Below are 17,133 nucleotides of genomic sequence, written 5' to 3' on the forward strand. Positions count from 1 at the left end.
TGGATGTGGAGCAGCAAGACCTTAACATCTTATAATACTTCACTGAGCATTTCACTACAGTCTTCAAAACCCAGGAAACTCAGGTATGCCTGTATACCTTGTAGATAACTGTGTGTGACTTTGTAACCTGGTATATTGTATATACGTTTATTTGCTTATTTAAAATAGGGAAGGGAAAGGGAGGAAACAAAATGATCAGGAGGGGGTGGAGGATGGGAAATGGAGACAAAAACATGAGAAGGGATATCAATGTGCTAGAGGTAACGCACCTGCTAGCTAACATATGTAACTATAACCCCTCCATAGATTACCCTGACAATAATTTTTTTAAAAGAAAGCCTTTTTGCAGTTGTTAAGTTATTGTGGCTAGCAGCTAAAGCTAGAACTATAAGTTAGCTGAATGAAATACTATATATTTTATTATTTTATTATAGGAGATTGCCGTTTTAAATAAATATTAAGGGTCAGGAGTGTCGCCAAGTGGTAGAGAGCTTGCCTAGTATGCACAAAGCACTGGATTCCATTCCTCCATACCACATCCACAGACGAAAGCCGGAAGTGGCACTGTGGCTCAAGTGGCAGAGTGCTAGCCTTGAGCCAAAATTGTCCAGACAGTGTCCAGTCCCTGAGGTCAAGCCCCAGACAAAAAATAAAAATAAATAAATATTAGTAAATTTCTGAAAAAAAGTGAATATAATCTCAAATTTTTCACCAGACATCTTTCCTGCACAAATTATCAGCTGTGAGTGGCACAAATGATACAATTAATCACAGGGGAAAAAAGATTCAAGCATATAAATACATGGTTTGGGGCACAGATTACATTGTGTTTTCAAGAATGACTAAACAAACTGGTTCTTTTGGCAAGAAATTGACTCACCATTAGTTTCTAACATTCATTAGCAAATGTTCACTTTTTTGCCATTCTTGGGCTTGAGCTCAGGGCCTGAGCACTGTCCTTAGCCTCTCTCAAGGCTAGAGCTCTACCACTTGAGCCTCACCACTTCCAGCTTTTTTCTATGTATCTATGTACCAAGGAAGGAATCGAACCCGAGTCTTCATGCATGCTAGGCAAGCACTTTACCACTAGGCCAAACTCCCAGCCCTCAAATGTTCACTTTCATATATATATTACAACCCCAAGATGTGACATTGAATACAACCAGGAACAATATACAACGCAGTATGTACTTAGAAAATAAGGAAATCATTAAAATATAGTTCACCCTACAGGAAGTGATACTGCTTTTAAACTAATACCCCATTAGTTGCCAATTTCTAGGACTGTTGACTTTTAAGTCTGAAAGGAAAGAAATTTCGTGTTTCAGAGTTATAGTAGCCTAATTTGGCAGGCGGTTTAGCTCTCTTCTGTGACACCTCTGAGTGCCTGACACAGAGAGTTTTCTTGGAGTTGGAAACAAAGACACGTGGCCTGTCTTAGCTGGCTTGGAAGGCAGAAGACAGTCATGCTGCCACTTGTTCACCCTACCAGCGTGTTCTGATCTTCTCATCAGAGCCTAGCTCTCCAGAACCTAAATTTAAAACCCTAAATCTTTTGGAGAACTCATGGCTTCAGACAACATTTCTAATGCTTGTATGCTGAAGAGAAGCTGTTTCTAATCTAGGACTTTCACAAACAACATTCTTTTTAAGTGGTGTTGATGAATTGCCAAATTCTGTACTTCTGAGTACTGTTTTTGCAATATACAAGACCAGATTCTATGGTGAGGAAAGGTTCCTTTTACTTTCGCCATCATTAAGAATATTTTACTTCAACTAAACTTTCTAAGATCATTTATTTTCATAGCAGCTTTCTGGTACTTCTACCTTTCCTCCCTTCCATAAGATGTAGAGAGAAATGTACTGTACTTCAACTCAAGATCAGCAAATTATACTACCTCTTCTTCACTGAGCAGCTGTGTAATCTTAGAAGCCACTTGCCTTGCCAATGCTCCTTGTTCTCCCAGGGCAAACTGAGAGAGAAAGAGGAGATGAGATCCTTGGTTTCAAGAAACTATCCTGGACCTATAGAGTCCACAGCTCTGGAAACAACAAAGGATTCTCTGCAAAAAACATTTTTTGAAAAAGAATAAATAGTAGAAGACAAAAGAAGTGGAGAATTCATAAAAATGAAGAGTAAAGGAGGAAGAATGTGAGAAGAGAAGGGTGAGAAGCAGGAGCAAGAAGGGGAGGGAAAAACCAAAAGAGGAAAGACTGGGACCACACTACCTAAGGGACTATGTGTTGCTCTTGCCTTTCATATTCATTGGGGTTCTTCATGAGTTATACATAAGTTCTTTTGCTTATCTGTTTGTTTGTTTTGATGGATCACTGATTTTAATCACTGATTTAAATGAATCATTGATTTGTACAAATAATGGAACAAATGTACCATTCAAAACATTGCCTACATTACACCATGTAAATCAAGGACCTGAGCTTCACTTACAAAGCATTTATGAGGCTCACACCTCTGTAATCCTAGCTACTCAGGAGGTTGAGATCTGAGGATCAAGGTTCAAAGCCAGCCTGGGCACAAAAGGACCTGAGACTCTTATCTCCAATTAACTTCTAGAAAATGGGAAGTGGAGCTTGGCTCAAGGGTAGTGCGATAGCCTTAAGCGGAAGAACTCAGGGACAGCGCCCAGGCTGAGTTCAAGCCCCATGACCCACCAAAAAAAAAAATTCATGATTAAAATGTAAACAAATATTGCAACACTTAAAACAGAAGGCAGCTTTTTATTCAGATTAGTTATCGGTTTATCAGATTCCTTTGTGGGTCATTAACTGTTCACATTTAAGTAATAGTTGGACATGTGGTGGAATAACCTCAAGACTGAAAAGTTGCTCTTAATGTCTGATGTTCAAAATAACGTAAACATCTCAATAGACTACCTGAGCATCAATTTTATTTTAAATTTTAAAAAGCAGATATATCTGATATATCAGTATATATATATACTATATATATACTCACATACTATATATATGGGTACACAACACATATTAAATAGGTAGATACAGATATGTGTCTCTCAAAAAAAACAAAAACCAAAATAAATGGATAATTTTAAAAATTATGCTTTTCATCAGTAGAATAAAACGGTGCTAGACTATAAGAAAAATGATGACTAGATATTCCGATTTAATGACTATGATACCACCTTAATTTTGTGCCAGACCCACCTGTAAATCCTCTCCCAAAAGACTGCTTGTAAGAGGAAGGAGTCTTCACAAACTGCTATGTGTTCATATCCATTTGTTCTATTTGGAACCAAATCTATCCCACTAGCTCAGTTTGGGGGCTCACAGAGACATTTAAGCTTTTTGACACTAGAAAGCAATCAAGTCTTTATGTTTACAAATTATGAATTTAATAGTTCTACAAATTTGGCAAAGTTAGTGATAAAGTTTACATGTTTTGCCTAATTGTACAAATAAATATGCATCAAATCTGATAAAAATAGCCAAATGGTTTGGCTTCTACTTGGTAAATGACCATACCAGTCCTTTTCCACACATTTTCTTTGGTATGTTATTTGCCTCTCAGGCCAGCACAACCTCTCATGGTTTCCTTTTTGCTGGAGGAGAATCAGGAATGCTAAGAAGGTTGTCTTGTTTGTGATCATCTAGCAGCAGGTACATGTACAATATGGGATCTTTCTTCTTGTAAAACCATGCATTCGTGACACTGCTGGTGATAAGTCCATCTCTCTTCATTCATTTTTCTAACCATTCTCCATCTCAGACATACACTCCACTATTTTACTAGTTACTGTATTTGCAAAGTATGCATTGCAGACTCAAGATGTGGTAAGATGACTCAAGATGATTGTCAGGAAGGAAAATGAATGAAGAAAGTTTATAATCTTTACAAAGTTGTAGTCCATAAACACAGTCAAATCTATCATACTTCATACAATACAAAGAAGGATTTATGGTCAAATGGTACAGGATAATCCCCCTCCACTAGGTGATTTAAAAAATTAAAAACATTGCTCTCTATACACCCATGCTAGATCCTGTGAACTACATTTCCCCTCAAGGGCTGGAAGAGTCTTTCTTGGCTCCATGCTGCTCTGATACTTGCTTTTTTTTATGTCTCTGGATTTTTATTTTCTTTTGAGTTTAGGGATTTTATCCAGCAAATCTAAATCAAATTTTCAAAATTATCAGAAGGTACCTGAGATTCTTCAGCCATGTCATTGTAGAGATTTCAATAACTATGAAGGTTGTCCATTTTTCCAATTCTGACTGAGTCTCTATTCTAAAAAAAAATTGAAAAGCATTCTTTGCTTTCCCATTAGGATTTTTTCTTTTTTCCATATATTTTTATTGTAATTAATAGAAGAGTTACATTATATTCACCAGATAGAAGGTGTATTATTTCAAACATTGATCAAACATATTTCAAACATAGTATCAAACATTGATACTCTTTCTCATGTCTTGGTCCCCATTTCTCTCCTCCCACCCCCCACCCCTCATCTTGTTTTCTCCCCTTCCCTATCTGATTTCAAAAAACCAAATACACATATATGCTCTGATGTTTTCTTTGTGTTTGCAGACAGTCCAGCATGGTCTGCATCATCTCTGGATCCCTGACCAAGAGTCTTTTGAATTAAATATTCATTCACCAATATATATATATGAGTAGTAGAACTGTGTGACTCCTATGAAAATTCAATATTCTCCTACTTGAAACTTTCCACAGAGTGTCAGTAATCTTATTAAGACTCCATCTAAGTGTCTCTTTTTCAGGTTTAGCAGAAATGTCTGGAATCATAAGCACTTAATAAAAGTAGGAGTAGCTGGGAAATGGTGGCTCATACCTGTAATCCAGCTACTCAGGAGCCTGAGATATGAAAAATCACTTTTTCCAGCAGGAAAGTCCATGAGACTCATTTCCAATTAATCAGCAAAAAGTCAGAAGCTGAGCTCTTCATCAACTGGTAGAGCCCTAGCCTTGAGCACAAAAGCTCAGGGACAGTGCCCAGGCACTAGGTTCACAAAAATAAAAAGATTGATGGACAGCTAGATAGATAAATAGATAGACAGATGATAGATAGATAGATAGATATTGGTGATCATGATAGCTTACTCAGAGACCATTTCTTTAGTGTCTCACATGCCATGAATAGAATTGGTCCATTCTATCCATTATTTTATTTCATCTTCATGGAAACTCTGCTAGGTACGCATTTATATTTCATTCCTTTTCTATGTATTTCCATGTATTTGGGTTTCAGGCCATTGTCCCTTGGCTTCATTTCTCCTAGGCCCGTTATGAGGCAAACACTATGTGAGAAGTGTCTTACATCTGTAATCCCAGCCTCTTGTGAGACATAGATCAGGGAGATCATGATTCAAAGCCAGTCTGAGCAAAAAGTTAGTAAGGATTCACTTCAATCAGTAATCTAAGCATGGTGATGCGTGCCTACGACCCCCACTACACAGGAAGCATGGGTGAGAGAGGATTGAGGGCTAAGGTTGACCCCAGATAGAAATACAAGATAGAATCCAAAAAGTAACTAATTCAAAAAACTGCCTAAGTATAGGGCTCAAGTACTAGAGTCTTTTTAATAGCCACAGATCCTGAGTTCAAACCCTAATACTACAGTAATGATTAAAAAGTAAACATTTGAATGTCCTTGTGTCTTTCTTGAGAAATCAAGTAATATGTCAAAACACCAAAAGCAAATAAATCAGTGCATTAGCTTTTCATTGGTGTCCCCAAATACATGAGGAAAAGAATTTAATGAGGAAAGATTTATTTTGGATCACAATTTGAGAGGTTTCAGTTTACTGTCACTTAGCTTTATTTTTTCTTGGCCCATTGTGGGACAAATACCATATCAAGAGCATATGATGGGTCAAAATAGTTTATCTCCTGACCAAGAATGAGAAAGATTCAGAGAAAAGATATGCCCTTCAAAGGCCTGCTGTGCCCCAACTTCTAATAACCCATTCAGCTATCAATTCATGAGAATATTAATCTATATATGATACTGGCATCTTCATGAGTCAATCATCTCTCAGTGATTCCACAAGCTGGGAAACTCAGTGTTTTGAGTGGACACATCTAAACCACAGTTATCAAAAACTCGGCGCCTGGAGTTTGGCCTAGTGGTAGAGTGCTTGCCTAGCATGCAAGAAGACCTGGGTTCAATTCCTCGGTACCCCACATACATAGCAAAAAGCTGGATGTGGTGCTGAGGCTCAAGTGGTAGAGCTCTAGCCTTGAGAAAGCCCCAGGACAGTGCTCAAGCCCTGAGCCCAAGCCCAGGACTGGCAAAAAAAAAAAACAACTCAACCATGGGTTTGGGAGTTTGGCCTAGTAGTAGAGTGCTTGCCTAGCATGCACAAAGACCCAGGTTCAATTCCACAGCACCACACACATAGAAAAAAAAAAGCCAGAAGTGGTGCTGAGGCTCAAGGGATAGAGTTCTAGCCTTGAGAAAGTCCAAGGACAGTGCTCAGGCCCTGAGCTCACGCCCAGGACTGGGGGAAAAAAAAAAAACCTCAACCATCATCCCTGTTGAATCTATGAAATGTCTACCTGATAACTAACTAATGTTTTTTGTTTGTTTGTTTGTGAGTCCTGGCTTGAACTCAGGATATAGGCACTGTCCTTGGACATATTTTGCTCAAGGCTAGTGCTCTGCCATTTGAGCCACAGCACCACTTCTGGCTTTATCTGTGTATATGGTACACATAGCCACTAGGTTATGTTCCCAGCCCCTAATTTTTTTTCATTTTTTTATTGTAATTAGTAAAAGGGTTACATGATATTTGCCAGATGGAAGATGCATTAATTCACATACATTGATCCCTTTCACATGTCTTGGTACCCATTTCCCTCCCCCCCATACTCCCCACCCGTCTTGGTTTTCCCCCCTTCCCTATCAAATTTCAAATATCCAAATACAAATAAATTCAATATATCAGATAACAAAGTGAGATACTATACCAATATGAGATAACCAAGGGACAGCAAAGGAGATGAGAGACAACATAGTACATTAAGGACAACAATCATTCATTATTCCATATGAAATTTTGGATTGCCTCTTCTATTTCTTTAAAGAATGACATTGGGATTTTGATGGGTATTGCATTGAATTTGTAGATAGCTCTTGGCAAGATTGTCATTTTACGATGTTGATTCTTCCAATCCAGGAGCATGAGAGGTTTTTCCATTTCCTCAGTTCTGCTTTAATTTCCTTTTTTAGGGTTTTAAAGTTTTCGTCAAAAAGGTCCTTTACATTCTTAGTTAAGCTAATTCCTAGGTACTTTATTTTCTTTGAGGCTATTGTGAAAGGAGTTTCTTTCCTGATTATTGCCTCGTTCCTCTCACTGTTCAGCCCCTAATTTTTTTTAACAAGACTGACAACTCAGAACAACATCATAGCAAGGCTTTTCGGTAAATAGTTAACCCTAACGATCATGAACTACCTACCCAAGAAACCCAAAAGCAGGTTGCCATGAAATTATTTCAACAATAGTCGATTTACAGCAGCCATGTTCCTTTTTTTTTACCTTGCCAGTCTTGGGGTTTGAACTCAGGGCCTGACCACTGTCCTTGGACTTTCCTCAAGGATAGTGCTCTGCCACTTGAGACACAACAACACTTCTGGATTTTCCTATGTATGTGGTACAGAGGAATTGAACCCTGGTCTTCGGGCATACTAGGCAAGCACTCAACCACTAGGCCAAACTTCCAGGCCACCTTGTTCCCTTTTAAAACCTGAAACTGGATGTTCCTTTTCACTTCAGCTGTAAAGATGTGTTCTATCACAAGTTAGATCTATAGCAATAAATTGTGACTGAACATCCATTGTTTATTAACAATGAACATCTTTCTAGATTTTCCCAAAAGTATACTTTATGTGTTTCAGTGAAAGAAAAATGACTCTAATTCTCATCATAAGCCAGGTCCACTGAAAGTGTCTTCCCTAGTTCAATTCAACTTTTTGAAATTTAACTTTCCATTATAGGCAGTCATGAGGCCATCTTCCTGTGCCCAGTATTCCAAGTAGAAAATTTCGACACAGCTTATAAGTGGGAGTGTCAAAAAGAAACAAAAAGTTTCAAGAAGGCAAAAAAACAAATGTTTCATTGAAGGAAGAAAGAGGAAGGAGCCACTAGGAGCTAAAATACAGGGAAACTTGGCTCAAATGAAGCCATCCCAAAATTGAAAGAACCTCTTATTCTGCACTTGTCAGAAAGCACACCCAAGCTGAATAAAATATACTCAGCAGAGTCTTCATGTGCATGAAAGTCTTCTGGATATTTGATGAAGGATGAAAGTAGAATAGAGATAGAGGCCATGATAAATCAGTTTTCACACACGTCTGAAAATCACTCTCACAAATATTTTATTGCAACAGACTGTTTCAATTGTTTATTCTCTGCAGTATTTAGGGGGAAATTTCCAGGCAAAATGTCTCCTGATGCCTACTAATGGGCCATACAGAAATGATAAACAAAATGTCTCTGTTTGCCTCCACAGATATAAACCAGTCTGAATGATTTGATTACTTGTATCAGATTTCTCAGTCAAAAAAGGCTACTATGAGGTCAGTTGCTTGTTTATTTTGTTTCACTGAATATTAGGCTAAAACAAACCTTAAAATTAATTTATTCTAGTTCTTTTTTTAATGGCAGTACTGATGCTTTACCCAGGCCCTAGGTGCCGTCCCTTAGCTTTTTCATGTTCTAGGCTGGAGATCTACCATTTGAGCAGCACCTCTACCTATGTCTTTTTTGCTGGTTAATTGGACATAAGAGTCTCAAAGACGATCCTGTCCAGACTGACTTCAAACCTGGATCCTCAGACCTTAGCCTCCTGAGGAGCTAGGATTACATACGTGAGACACCAGCACCCATCCCCTACTTCTTTTATTTTACCAAGAAATGAACTTATCCAATATTCATAATCAATCCTTCTCTAAATGCTCCTAAAAGCAGATGATCAAAGCATGAAGCAGAATAAAACTAAGCTCTAGAGTACATGCTTTCCCCTAGCAGATGACTCACTCGATCCCAGGAATTGGAGGCCAGAAAAATACCATTGCTTAATGGTATCATAAGACACTTGTCCACCAGCTTAGATCAAAGAATGGAGCTGAGAGGCAAGTAACCCAATGGCCTCTAGAAAGATGGGAAGAGCATGGAAATAGAATGTCCCTGAGAAGAGCATCTACAAAGAAGTAGCACTACCCATATCTTTATTTCAACTCAGCAAGACTCATTATGGACTACAAAACAACCAGTTCATGTTCACTAAGCCATTAAGTTGTAGTAATGACTACAACTGCAATAGGAAGCTACACAGAGAATCTAGTCAGGTGCATGGGATCTCATACTTACAAAACCGATTGAAGACTGCCTGAATTTTTTCTATGACTATTTCTTCAAGATTGTTTTTTTTTCAGTCTTTTATTTCTTTTTATTTTTTTGTTTTTTTTCAGTCTTTTATTTCTTTTTATTTTTTATTAGTCTAGAGACTGTTAATTCACTACATTTATAAAAGTGCCTATTATTTGGAAATCCATCCTACTGTAAATGGTCTATTATTTTTTACTAAAGAATTTATTAATGTTGATTTTTATATCATATTTTAAATGACAAGTTTAACAAACAAGTGTTCAAGAAAGGAATCTCTGTAATCACTGGGACTTAGTATTTATAACTTAATCAAAATTAGGCTAAGGGTTTGTATGTAATAGAAACATATTAATTTATGAAATAAAACATTATGTCTATAGAATCATAGGTTTTTATGTCTATATAGTCATGTTTATATTTCCATGACCATGCCCATAGCTTTGGGTATGCAGTTATTGAGTCCTCGCTCTTGTAGTCTTTGGATTTAATAGCCACATATTAAGGATATCATGCGCCTTTTGTTCCTTAGGTCTTGACTTGTCTCACTCAACATGATTCGCTCTAGATTCATCCACTTCCCTGTGAAGGCCATTATTTTATCTTGTCTCTTGGCTATGTAGAATTTCATTGTGTATATATACCACATTTTCTATATCCATTGTATTTGACAAGGGAGCCAAAGATATACAGTGGAACAGACACAGTCTATTCAATTATTGGTGCTGGCAAAACTGGGCAGCCACATGTAGAAAACTAAAAATTGACCAGAAACCGTGAAACTGCTACATGATAAAGTAGGAGAGACACTGGAACTCATAGGCACAGGCAAAAGATTCCTGAACATGATTCCATGGTCACAACAGATTGGAGAAAGACTCAATAAATGGGATTACCTAAAAATAAAAAGTTTCTGTACAGATAAAAGCATAGTCGCAAAAGTAGAGAGACAGCCAACCAACTGGGAAAAGATATTCACCAACAATACATCTGACAAATGCTTAATATCCAGTATTTACAGGGAACTCAAGAAACGAATCCCCCCAAACCCAATAAACCATTCACTAAATGGGCAAGGGAACTAAAGAGAGACTTATCAGAAGAAGAGATTAAAATGGCAGAAATGCATATGAGAAAATGTTCATCATCTATGGTCATAAAGGAAATGCAAATAAAAACAACCCTAAGGTACCACCTTACCCCAACAAGAATGGCCAAGATTTTGAACTCAGACAATAACAGTTGCTGGCAGGGTTGTGGAGAAAAAGGAACCCTACTACACTGCTGGTCAGTCTTTTATTTTTGACAACTAAATTCATTAGTTCAATTTTATTCACCTTTAGTAATGCTCTGATTTTCCCAGTAAGAGAAAAATCATGTTACTTTGTAAAAGTAACAAAACACCAATGACTTATAAAATGACTCAGAAATGACACAGCACTCTACTATAAGTTATTTCAAATATGTCAAAGGGGAAATAATTTTAGGAATGTTTATGAAATCTGAAGCTGAAGGAGCAATATTCTTTTTTATTTTTTTGTTTTTTTAATTCTTTTATTGTAATTAATAAAAGGGTTACATGATATTTGCCAGATAGAAGGTGCATTAATTCACATACATTGATACCCTTTCACATGTCTTGGTACCCATTACCCTCCCCCCCACCCCCCACCCGTCTTCGTTTTCCCCCCTTCCCTATTAAATTTCAAATAACCAAATACAAATAAATCCAATATATCAGATAACAAAGTGAGATACTGTAACAATATGAGATACCCAAGAGATGGCAAAGGAGATGAGAGATAACATAGTACATTGAGGACAACAATCATTCGTTATATGGCTTTTGTTTCAGTATCCCGCAGGTCCTTTCAATTAGCTTCATACTATATGGCCTTATGTATCAAGATTTTGCTCTATTGCAAATCTCTGCTAGGAGAGCCCAAGGTTTCTACTGATTATGACAAATGAGGGAAACCATTGAGCCTAAGTTCCTTTGAGTCTGGCTTACTTCACTTAATATGATTTTTTCTAAGTCTTTCCATTTCCTAACAAATGGGGCGATGTCGTTTTTTTCTGACAGCAGCATAGAATTCCATTGTGTATAAATACCACATCTTGTTGATCCCATCAACTGTGGGACATCTAGGTTGGTTCCATATCTTTGCTATGGTAAATAGTGCTGCAATGAACATTGTTGTGCTGGTGGATTTAGTATGCCCTTCTTTCTGGATGGTTGGGTAAATGCCAAGTAGTGGTATTGCTGGGTCATAGGGGAGTTCTATGTTTAGCCTTTTGAGGCACTGCCACACTGCTTTCCATAGTGGTTGAATGAGTTTGCACTCCCACCAACTGTAGTAGTGATCCCTCCTGGCCACATCCCCTCCAGCATCTGTTATTATTAGTTTTCCTGATCCTGGCCATTCTAACTGGAGTGAGGTGGAATCTTAGCATTGTTTTGATTTGCATTTCCTTTATGACCATAGATGATGAACATTTTCTCATATGCATTTCTGCCATTTTAATCTCTTCTTCTGATAAGTCTCTCTTTAGTTCCCTTGCCCATTTAGTGAATGGTTTATTGGGTTTGGGGGGATTCGTTTCTTGAGTTCCCTGTAAATACTGGATATTAAGCATTTGTCAGATGTATTGTTGGTGAATATCTTTTCCCAGTTGGTTGGCTGTCTCTCTACTTTTGCGACTATGCTTTTATCTGTACAGAAACTTTTTATTTTTAGGTTGTCCCATTTATTGAGTCTTTCTCCAATCTGTTGTGACCCTGGAATCATGTTCAGGAATCTTTTGCCTGTCATTGTCTGAGTTCAAAATCTTGGCCATTCTTGTTGGGGTAAGGTGGTGCCTTAGGGTTGTTTTTATTTGCATTTCCTTTATGACCATAGATGATGAACATTTTCTCATATGCATTTCTGCCATTTTAATCTCTTCTTCTGATAACTCTCTTTAGTTCCCTTGCCCATTTAGTGAATGGTTTATTGGGTTTGGGGGGATTAGTTTCTTGAGTTCCCTGTAAATATTTTTATGACCGAGATGTTGAGCATTTCTTCATGTGTGTATAGGCCATTTTTGTTTCTTCTTCAGAGAAGACTCTCTTTAAATCTTTGGCCCATTTTTTAATGGGATGGTTGTTACTTTGGAGATTAGTTTTGGAGTGATTCAATTTTTTGAGTTGTTGATATATTTTAGATATGAGGCCTTTGTCCATTGTTTGGTTGGTGAAGATCTTCTCCCACTCTGTAGGCTTCCTAATTCATTTACTATCTATGTCCTTTACCATACAAAAGCTGAAGGAGCAATATTCTATGTCTAATGTTATACATTTGTCCTATTAAGAGACTGTTTTCATGTGAGTTATTCTAATAAAATAATTATCATAGGTTTTTTGGGATTTTTTTGGTTTTGGGGTTGTTTTGCCAGTCCTGGGCTTGAGCTCAGGGCCTGAGTACTCTCCTTGGATTTTTCTCAAGGCGAGTGCTCTACCACTTGAGCAACAGCACTACTTCCAGCTTTTTCAATGTATGTGGTACTAAGGAACCAAACCTGGGTCTTCGTGCATGCTAGGCAAGCACTCTACCTCTATGCCAAACTCCTAGCCCTCTCATAGGTTTTTTGATCATCATTTATACGTAACAAGTACGTACAAGAAAGAATAAACAACTTAAGTATGATGTAATTATGATATATGTAATATATTATATAATACATATATAATATATAATATAGATACATTCCCTTACCAGTGTTGCAAAAATACATATGACCAACTTGTAAACCTGAAAATGACTATATTTCTATGACAAATACATACATGACAAGTTGACTTGACTCTGCTACTCTGTGATATGAATCACAATAATTGAATGCTGACTGTAATTATCTATCAGTCTCTGGAACTAATTGAGCCAATAACAGTAATTACCTCAATTTCCAGGTTTTATAGGCCAATATCAAGATATTTTCCCCAAAATGTGTAAGTCATCCTCAGTCATCATCTCCCAAGTATATCAAAACCACTAACATCTGGCATTTCAGTATTACATATGAACTATGAGCATCACAATAGTCAGGTTTGTCCAGAAAAATAGCACAGACAGGATAACTTTTAATAGAAAAATGGATTATCCACATTCCTGGAAGCAGAAAAGCCCAACATCAAGGCTTGGCAAGGTCATTTCTAACAAGCAATCTCTTCCGGAGTAAAAATGATCAGCTCTGTGCTGTCTCTCATCTTCTCCCATCATGAGGGCTTCATCACTATGACCTCAACCTTAATAAGCTTTCAAAGGCCTCATCTTCAGCTACAGTCCTTAGGAACATAGATATGTGGATTTGGGAGAGACACAGACATTGATACAAAATACACATTATCAGCTCCTTCCTTGGTGTTATTCTTTGTGTCATTCACTCCATAAACAAATCCCTCACCACTAACACACCTACCCAATCCATCACCCACACTACTCTAACATTGTCTTCCTACTTGGAACCCTTAAATAGGGTTCCATATTCACACCTGCCCTGCCTCAAAAATTCTGTAATCCACTTAGATTTGACCTAAATAGAGCATCCTTCAGACATTATCTCCAGCTTCCCACTTCTTTGTGATTCCATGGGTTTTTAGTAATATATTCTTACAGTATTAATCCTGAATTTTGATAATCATTCTATATTGTGTTTTCATAAGACATAGAGAGGTTTTTTTCAGATATCAGGCTCCTTTATATTGAAGGCTGAATATTTTGCATCCTCCATAGGTAAATATTTCCTCTATAAAACATACAATGTATTTACATGTAAACAAGATTTTTTACATATACAACAAGGTATAATTTTAAAAATAACAGTGGTTAAGTGTTTGCCAGAATTTAAAATGCTGATATGAAACCGTATAAAAACACAACTTATACATAGTACAGTATCACTTCTATGTAATGTTTATAAAAGCAACCATTGCGGGGGCAAAATTCCTATCTCATACAATTTGGCAATGGTAACCCCACTGTTAAGATAATTTTTATAAAAGAAAAATTAAAATCTATTTAGCTACCTTTATACAAAGTTGCTATATTTATGCCTTTATGTAGGAAACAAACATTTATAATGCAAATTAGGACATACAATAATCTTACAATATTATACAATTAGATGAAAATAAAATGCAACATAAAAATTTGTCTTTTATAAAATGTGTGTTTCGCATTTATTAATGCAACTGTGCACACTGGTGACTACTGTACTATTAATACTAATCTGTTACATGCTATAAATTAAACAAGATTTCTTTTTTGATATTTTTTATTGTAATTAATAAAAGGGTTACATGATATTTGCCAGATAGAAGGTGCATTAATTCACATACATTGATACCCTTTCACATGCCTTGGTCTTCATTACCCTCCTCCCCACCCCCCATCTTGTTTTCCCCCTTCCCTATCCAATTTCAAATAACCAAATACAAATATATCCGATATATCAGATAACAAAGTGGGATACTATAACAATATGAGATAACCAAGGGACAGCAAAAGAGCTAATAAACAAGATTTCTTAATAGGCAGATGCTAAGCCAAGTATTAATTGTATGATTCTCATTTGTCAGAGAGGAAGTTCAAGGGGAAGAAGCACAGGAATGGACAGTAGAAGGGTGGGCAAATACAGTCACAATAGTCAATGCACATAAGTGAAAATGGGACCAGAGAATTTGAGGGAATGAGTGGGATTGGGACTGATCAGGAGAACAAAAGAAGGAGTGACATTGTTCAAGAAGCATTGAACCTAAAAATTCACATGATGAGTTGAAACCCTTTTGTACAACTATGTAAGGATAATTAAAAATAATAACAAATTGATACTTCCTTATGTTTGAAAAGTGACAGTAATAGTTATATTTTGTATTTCCATATGTGTAAGGGAACAGGGTATGTTATATATGGGTCAAAAGGTCACCTTGAAATCAATGATATAAATGGTGTCAAATAACCCAGTAATATTAGGACAGGAATGTTAGTTTAAAATGTCTGCTTCAGCAAATGGTTACCACAAATTTGGTGGCTTAAAAATAACAGGAATTAGGTGTTGATGGCTCAACACCTGCAACCCTAGCTGCTTAGGAAGCTGAGATCTGAGAATCATTATTTGAAGCCAACCAAGGCAGGAATATTTATGAGATTCCCCATCTCCATTTAACCATCAAAAAGCCAAACATGGAGTTGTGGCTCAAGTAAAAGAACACCAGCCTTGAGCCAAGAAAGAGAAACCCTAAGATAATCCACTGTAATGAAAGTTTACTTTGTCTTCTAGCTTTGTAGATTTTAGTCCAGGATGATTTGGCCTTAAGGTGAAGTGACACAACTTGGCCAGAATAGTGTAGGGAAAGAAGCTGCCCCCCTCCAGGCACAAAAAAAAGAAAAAACATGAAAAGCTTAAATCTCTATAACCACTTCAAAGTCATGTCTCCAAGAACCAGAAAACTGGACAGTGCGTTCCACCTCTTTAAGTTTCCACAGCCTTTCAGTGGTGCCAGAGGCCATGGATCCAGCCATAACACATTGGCCTTTGGGAGATGATCACCCAAACCATAACAGGTACTAGTCTACTTAGCTAAAATATTCAAAATATATAAAGCCAAAAAGACAAAAAGGATTACGAAGATTTCCAGGCTACTAAAGGAAGCAGGGGAAATAGAGAAGTTGCTTATTGAGTATGAGTTTCCTTTTAGGTACAGAAAATGTTCTTCGATCACATTACCACATAATGGTAATGGTTGTACTAGTTATTAATGTACTAAATGCCACTGACTTATACAGCTTTAAGTGGCTAAAAAATCTATTTGACTAGATATTAACCCACAGACATGCAGCCACCTAATCTTTGGTAAGGGAGCCAAAAAAAAAAAAATAGAATGGAAGAAAGACAGCCTCTTCAACAAGTAGTGCTGGCAGAACTGGTTAAGCACCTGCAGGAAACTAAAGATGGATCCTTCTTTGTCACCCTGCACCAGGATTAACTCCAAATGGATCAAAGATCTCCAGGTAAAAGCAGATATACTGAAAACTTTATAAGAAGGAATAGGAGAGGGGCCGGGAATTTGGCCTAGTGGTAGAGTGCTTGCCTAGCATGCACGAAGACCCGGGTTTAATTCCTTGGTGCCCCACATATATAGTAAAAAGCCAGAAATGGTGCTGAGGCTCAAGTGGTAGAGTGCTATCCTTGAGAAAATCCAAGGACAGTGCTCAGGCTCTGAACTCAAGCCCAGGACTGGCAAAAAAAAAAAAAGAAGGAATAGGAGATACATTAAGTCTCCTTGGCACAGGTCGAAACTTTCTTAATAAGGAACAAAAAACACAACAAATCAGAGAAAATCTGGATAAATGGGACTGCAGTAAACTGAAAAGGACATAGTTAGCAAACTAACTAGAAAGCCTACAGAGTGGGAGAAGATCTTCACTAACCATACAATGGACAAAGGCTTCATATCTAAAATATATCAATAGCTCAAAAAATTGAATCACTCCAAAACTAATCTCCAAAGAAACAACCATCCCAATGGCCTATAGACACATGAAGAAATGCTCGACATCTCTGGCCATTAAAGAAATACAAATCAAAACAACTCTAAGATTCCACCTCACTCTAGTTAGAATAGCCAAGATCAAGAAATCTAATAACAACAGATGCTGGAGGGGATGTGGACAGGAGGGATCATTACTACACTGCTAGTGGGAATGC

General features: G+C 37.2%; 1 protein-coding gene across 1 annotated transcript; it reads right to left on the reverse strand.

Moving 5' to 3' along the window:
• Positions 1–3,564: 3,564 nt before the first annotated feature.
• LOC150061603 (spindlin-W-like) lies at positions 3,565–5,363 on the reverse strand. Its single transcript, XM_090333970.1, has 3 exons — positions 5,319–5,363; positions 3,824–3,969; positions 3,565–3,694 (listed from the first exon to the last, which is right to left on the reverse strand). The coding sequence occupies exons 1-3, from the start codon at positions 5,361–5,363 to the stop codon at positions 3,565–3,567; spliced, it is 321 nt and encodes a 106-aa protein (XP_090190096.1).
• Positions 5,364–17,133: the final 11,770 nt, after the last annotated feature.

This window comes from Megascapheus bottae, chromosome 6 (assembly GCF_031878675.1).
Source record: "Megascapheus bottae isolate mThoBot1 chromosome 6, mThoBot2.hap1, whole genome shotgun sequence".
NCBI classification, from domain to species: Eukaryota; Metazoa; Chordata; class Mammalia; order Rodentia; family Geomyidae; genus Megascapheus; species Megascapheus bottae.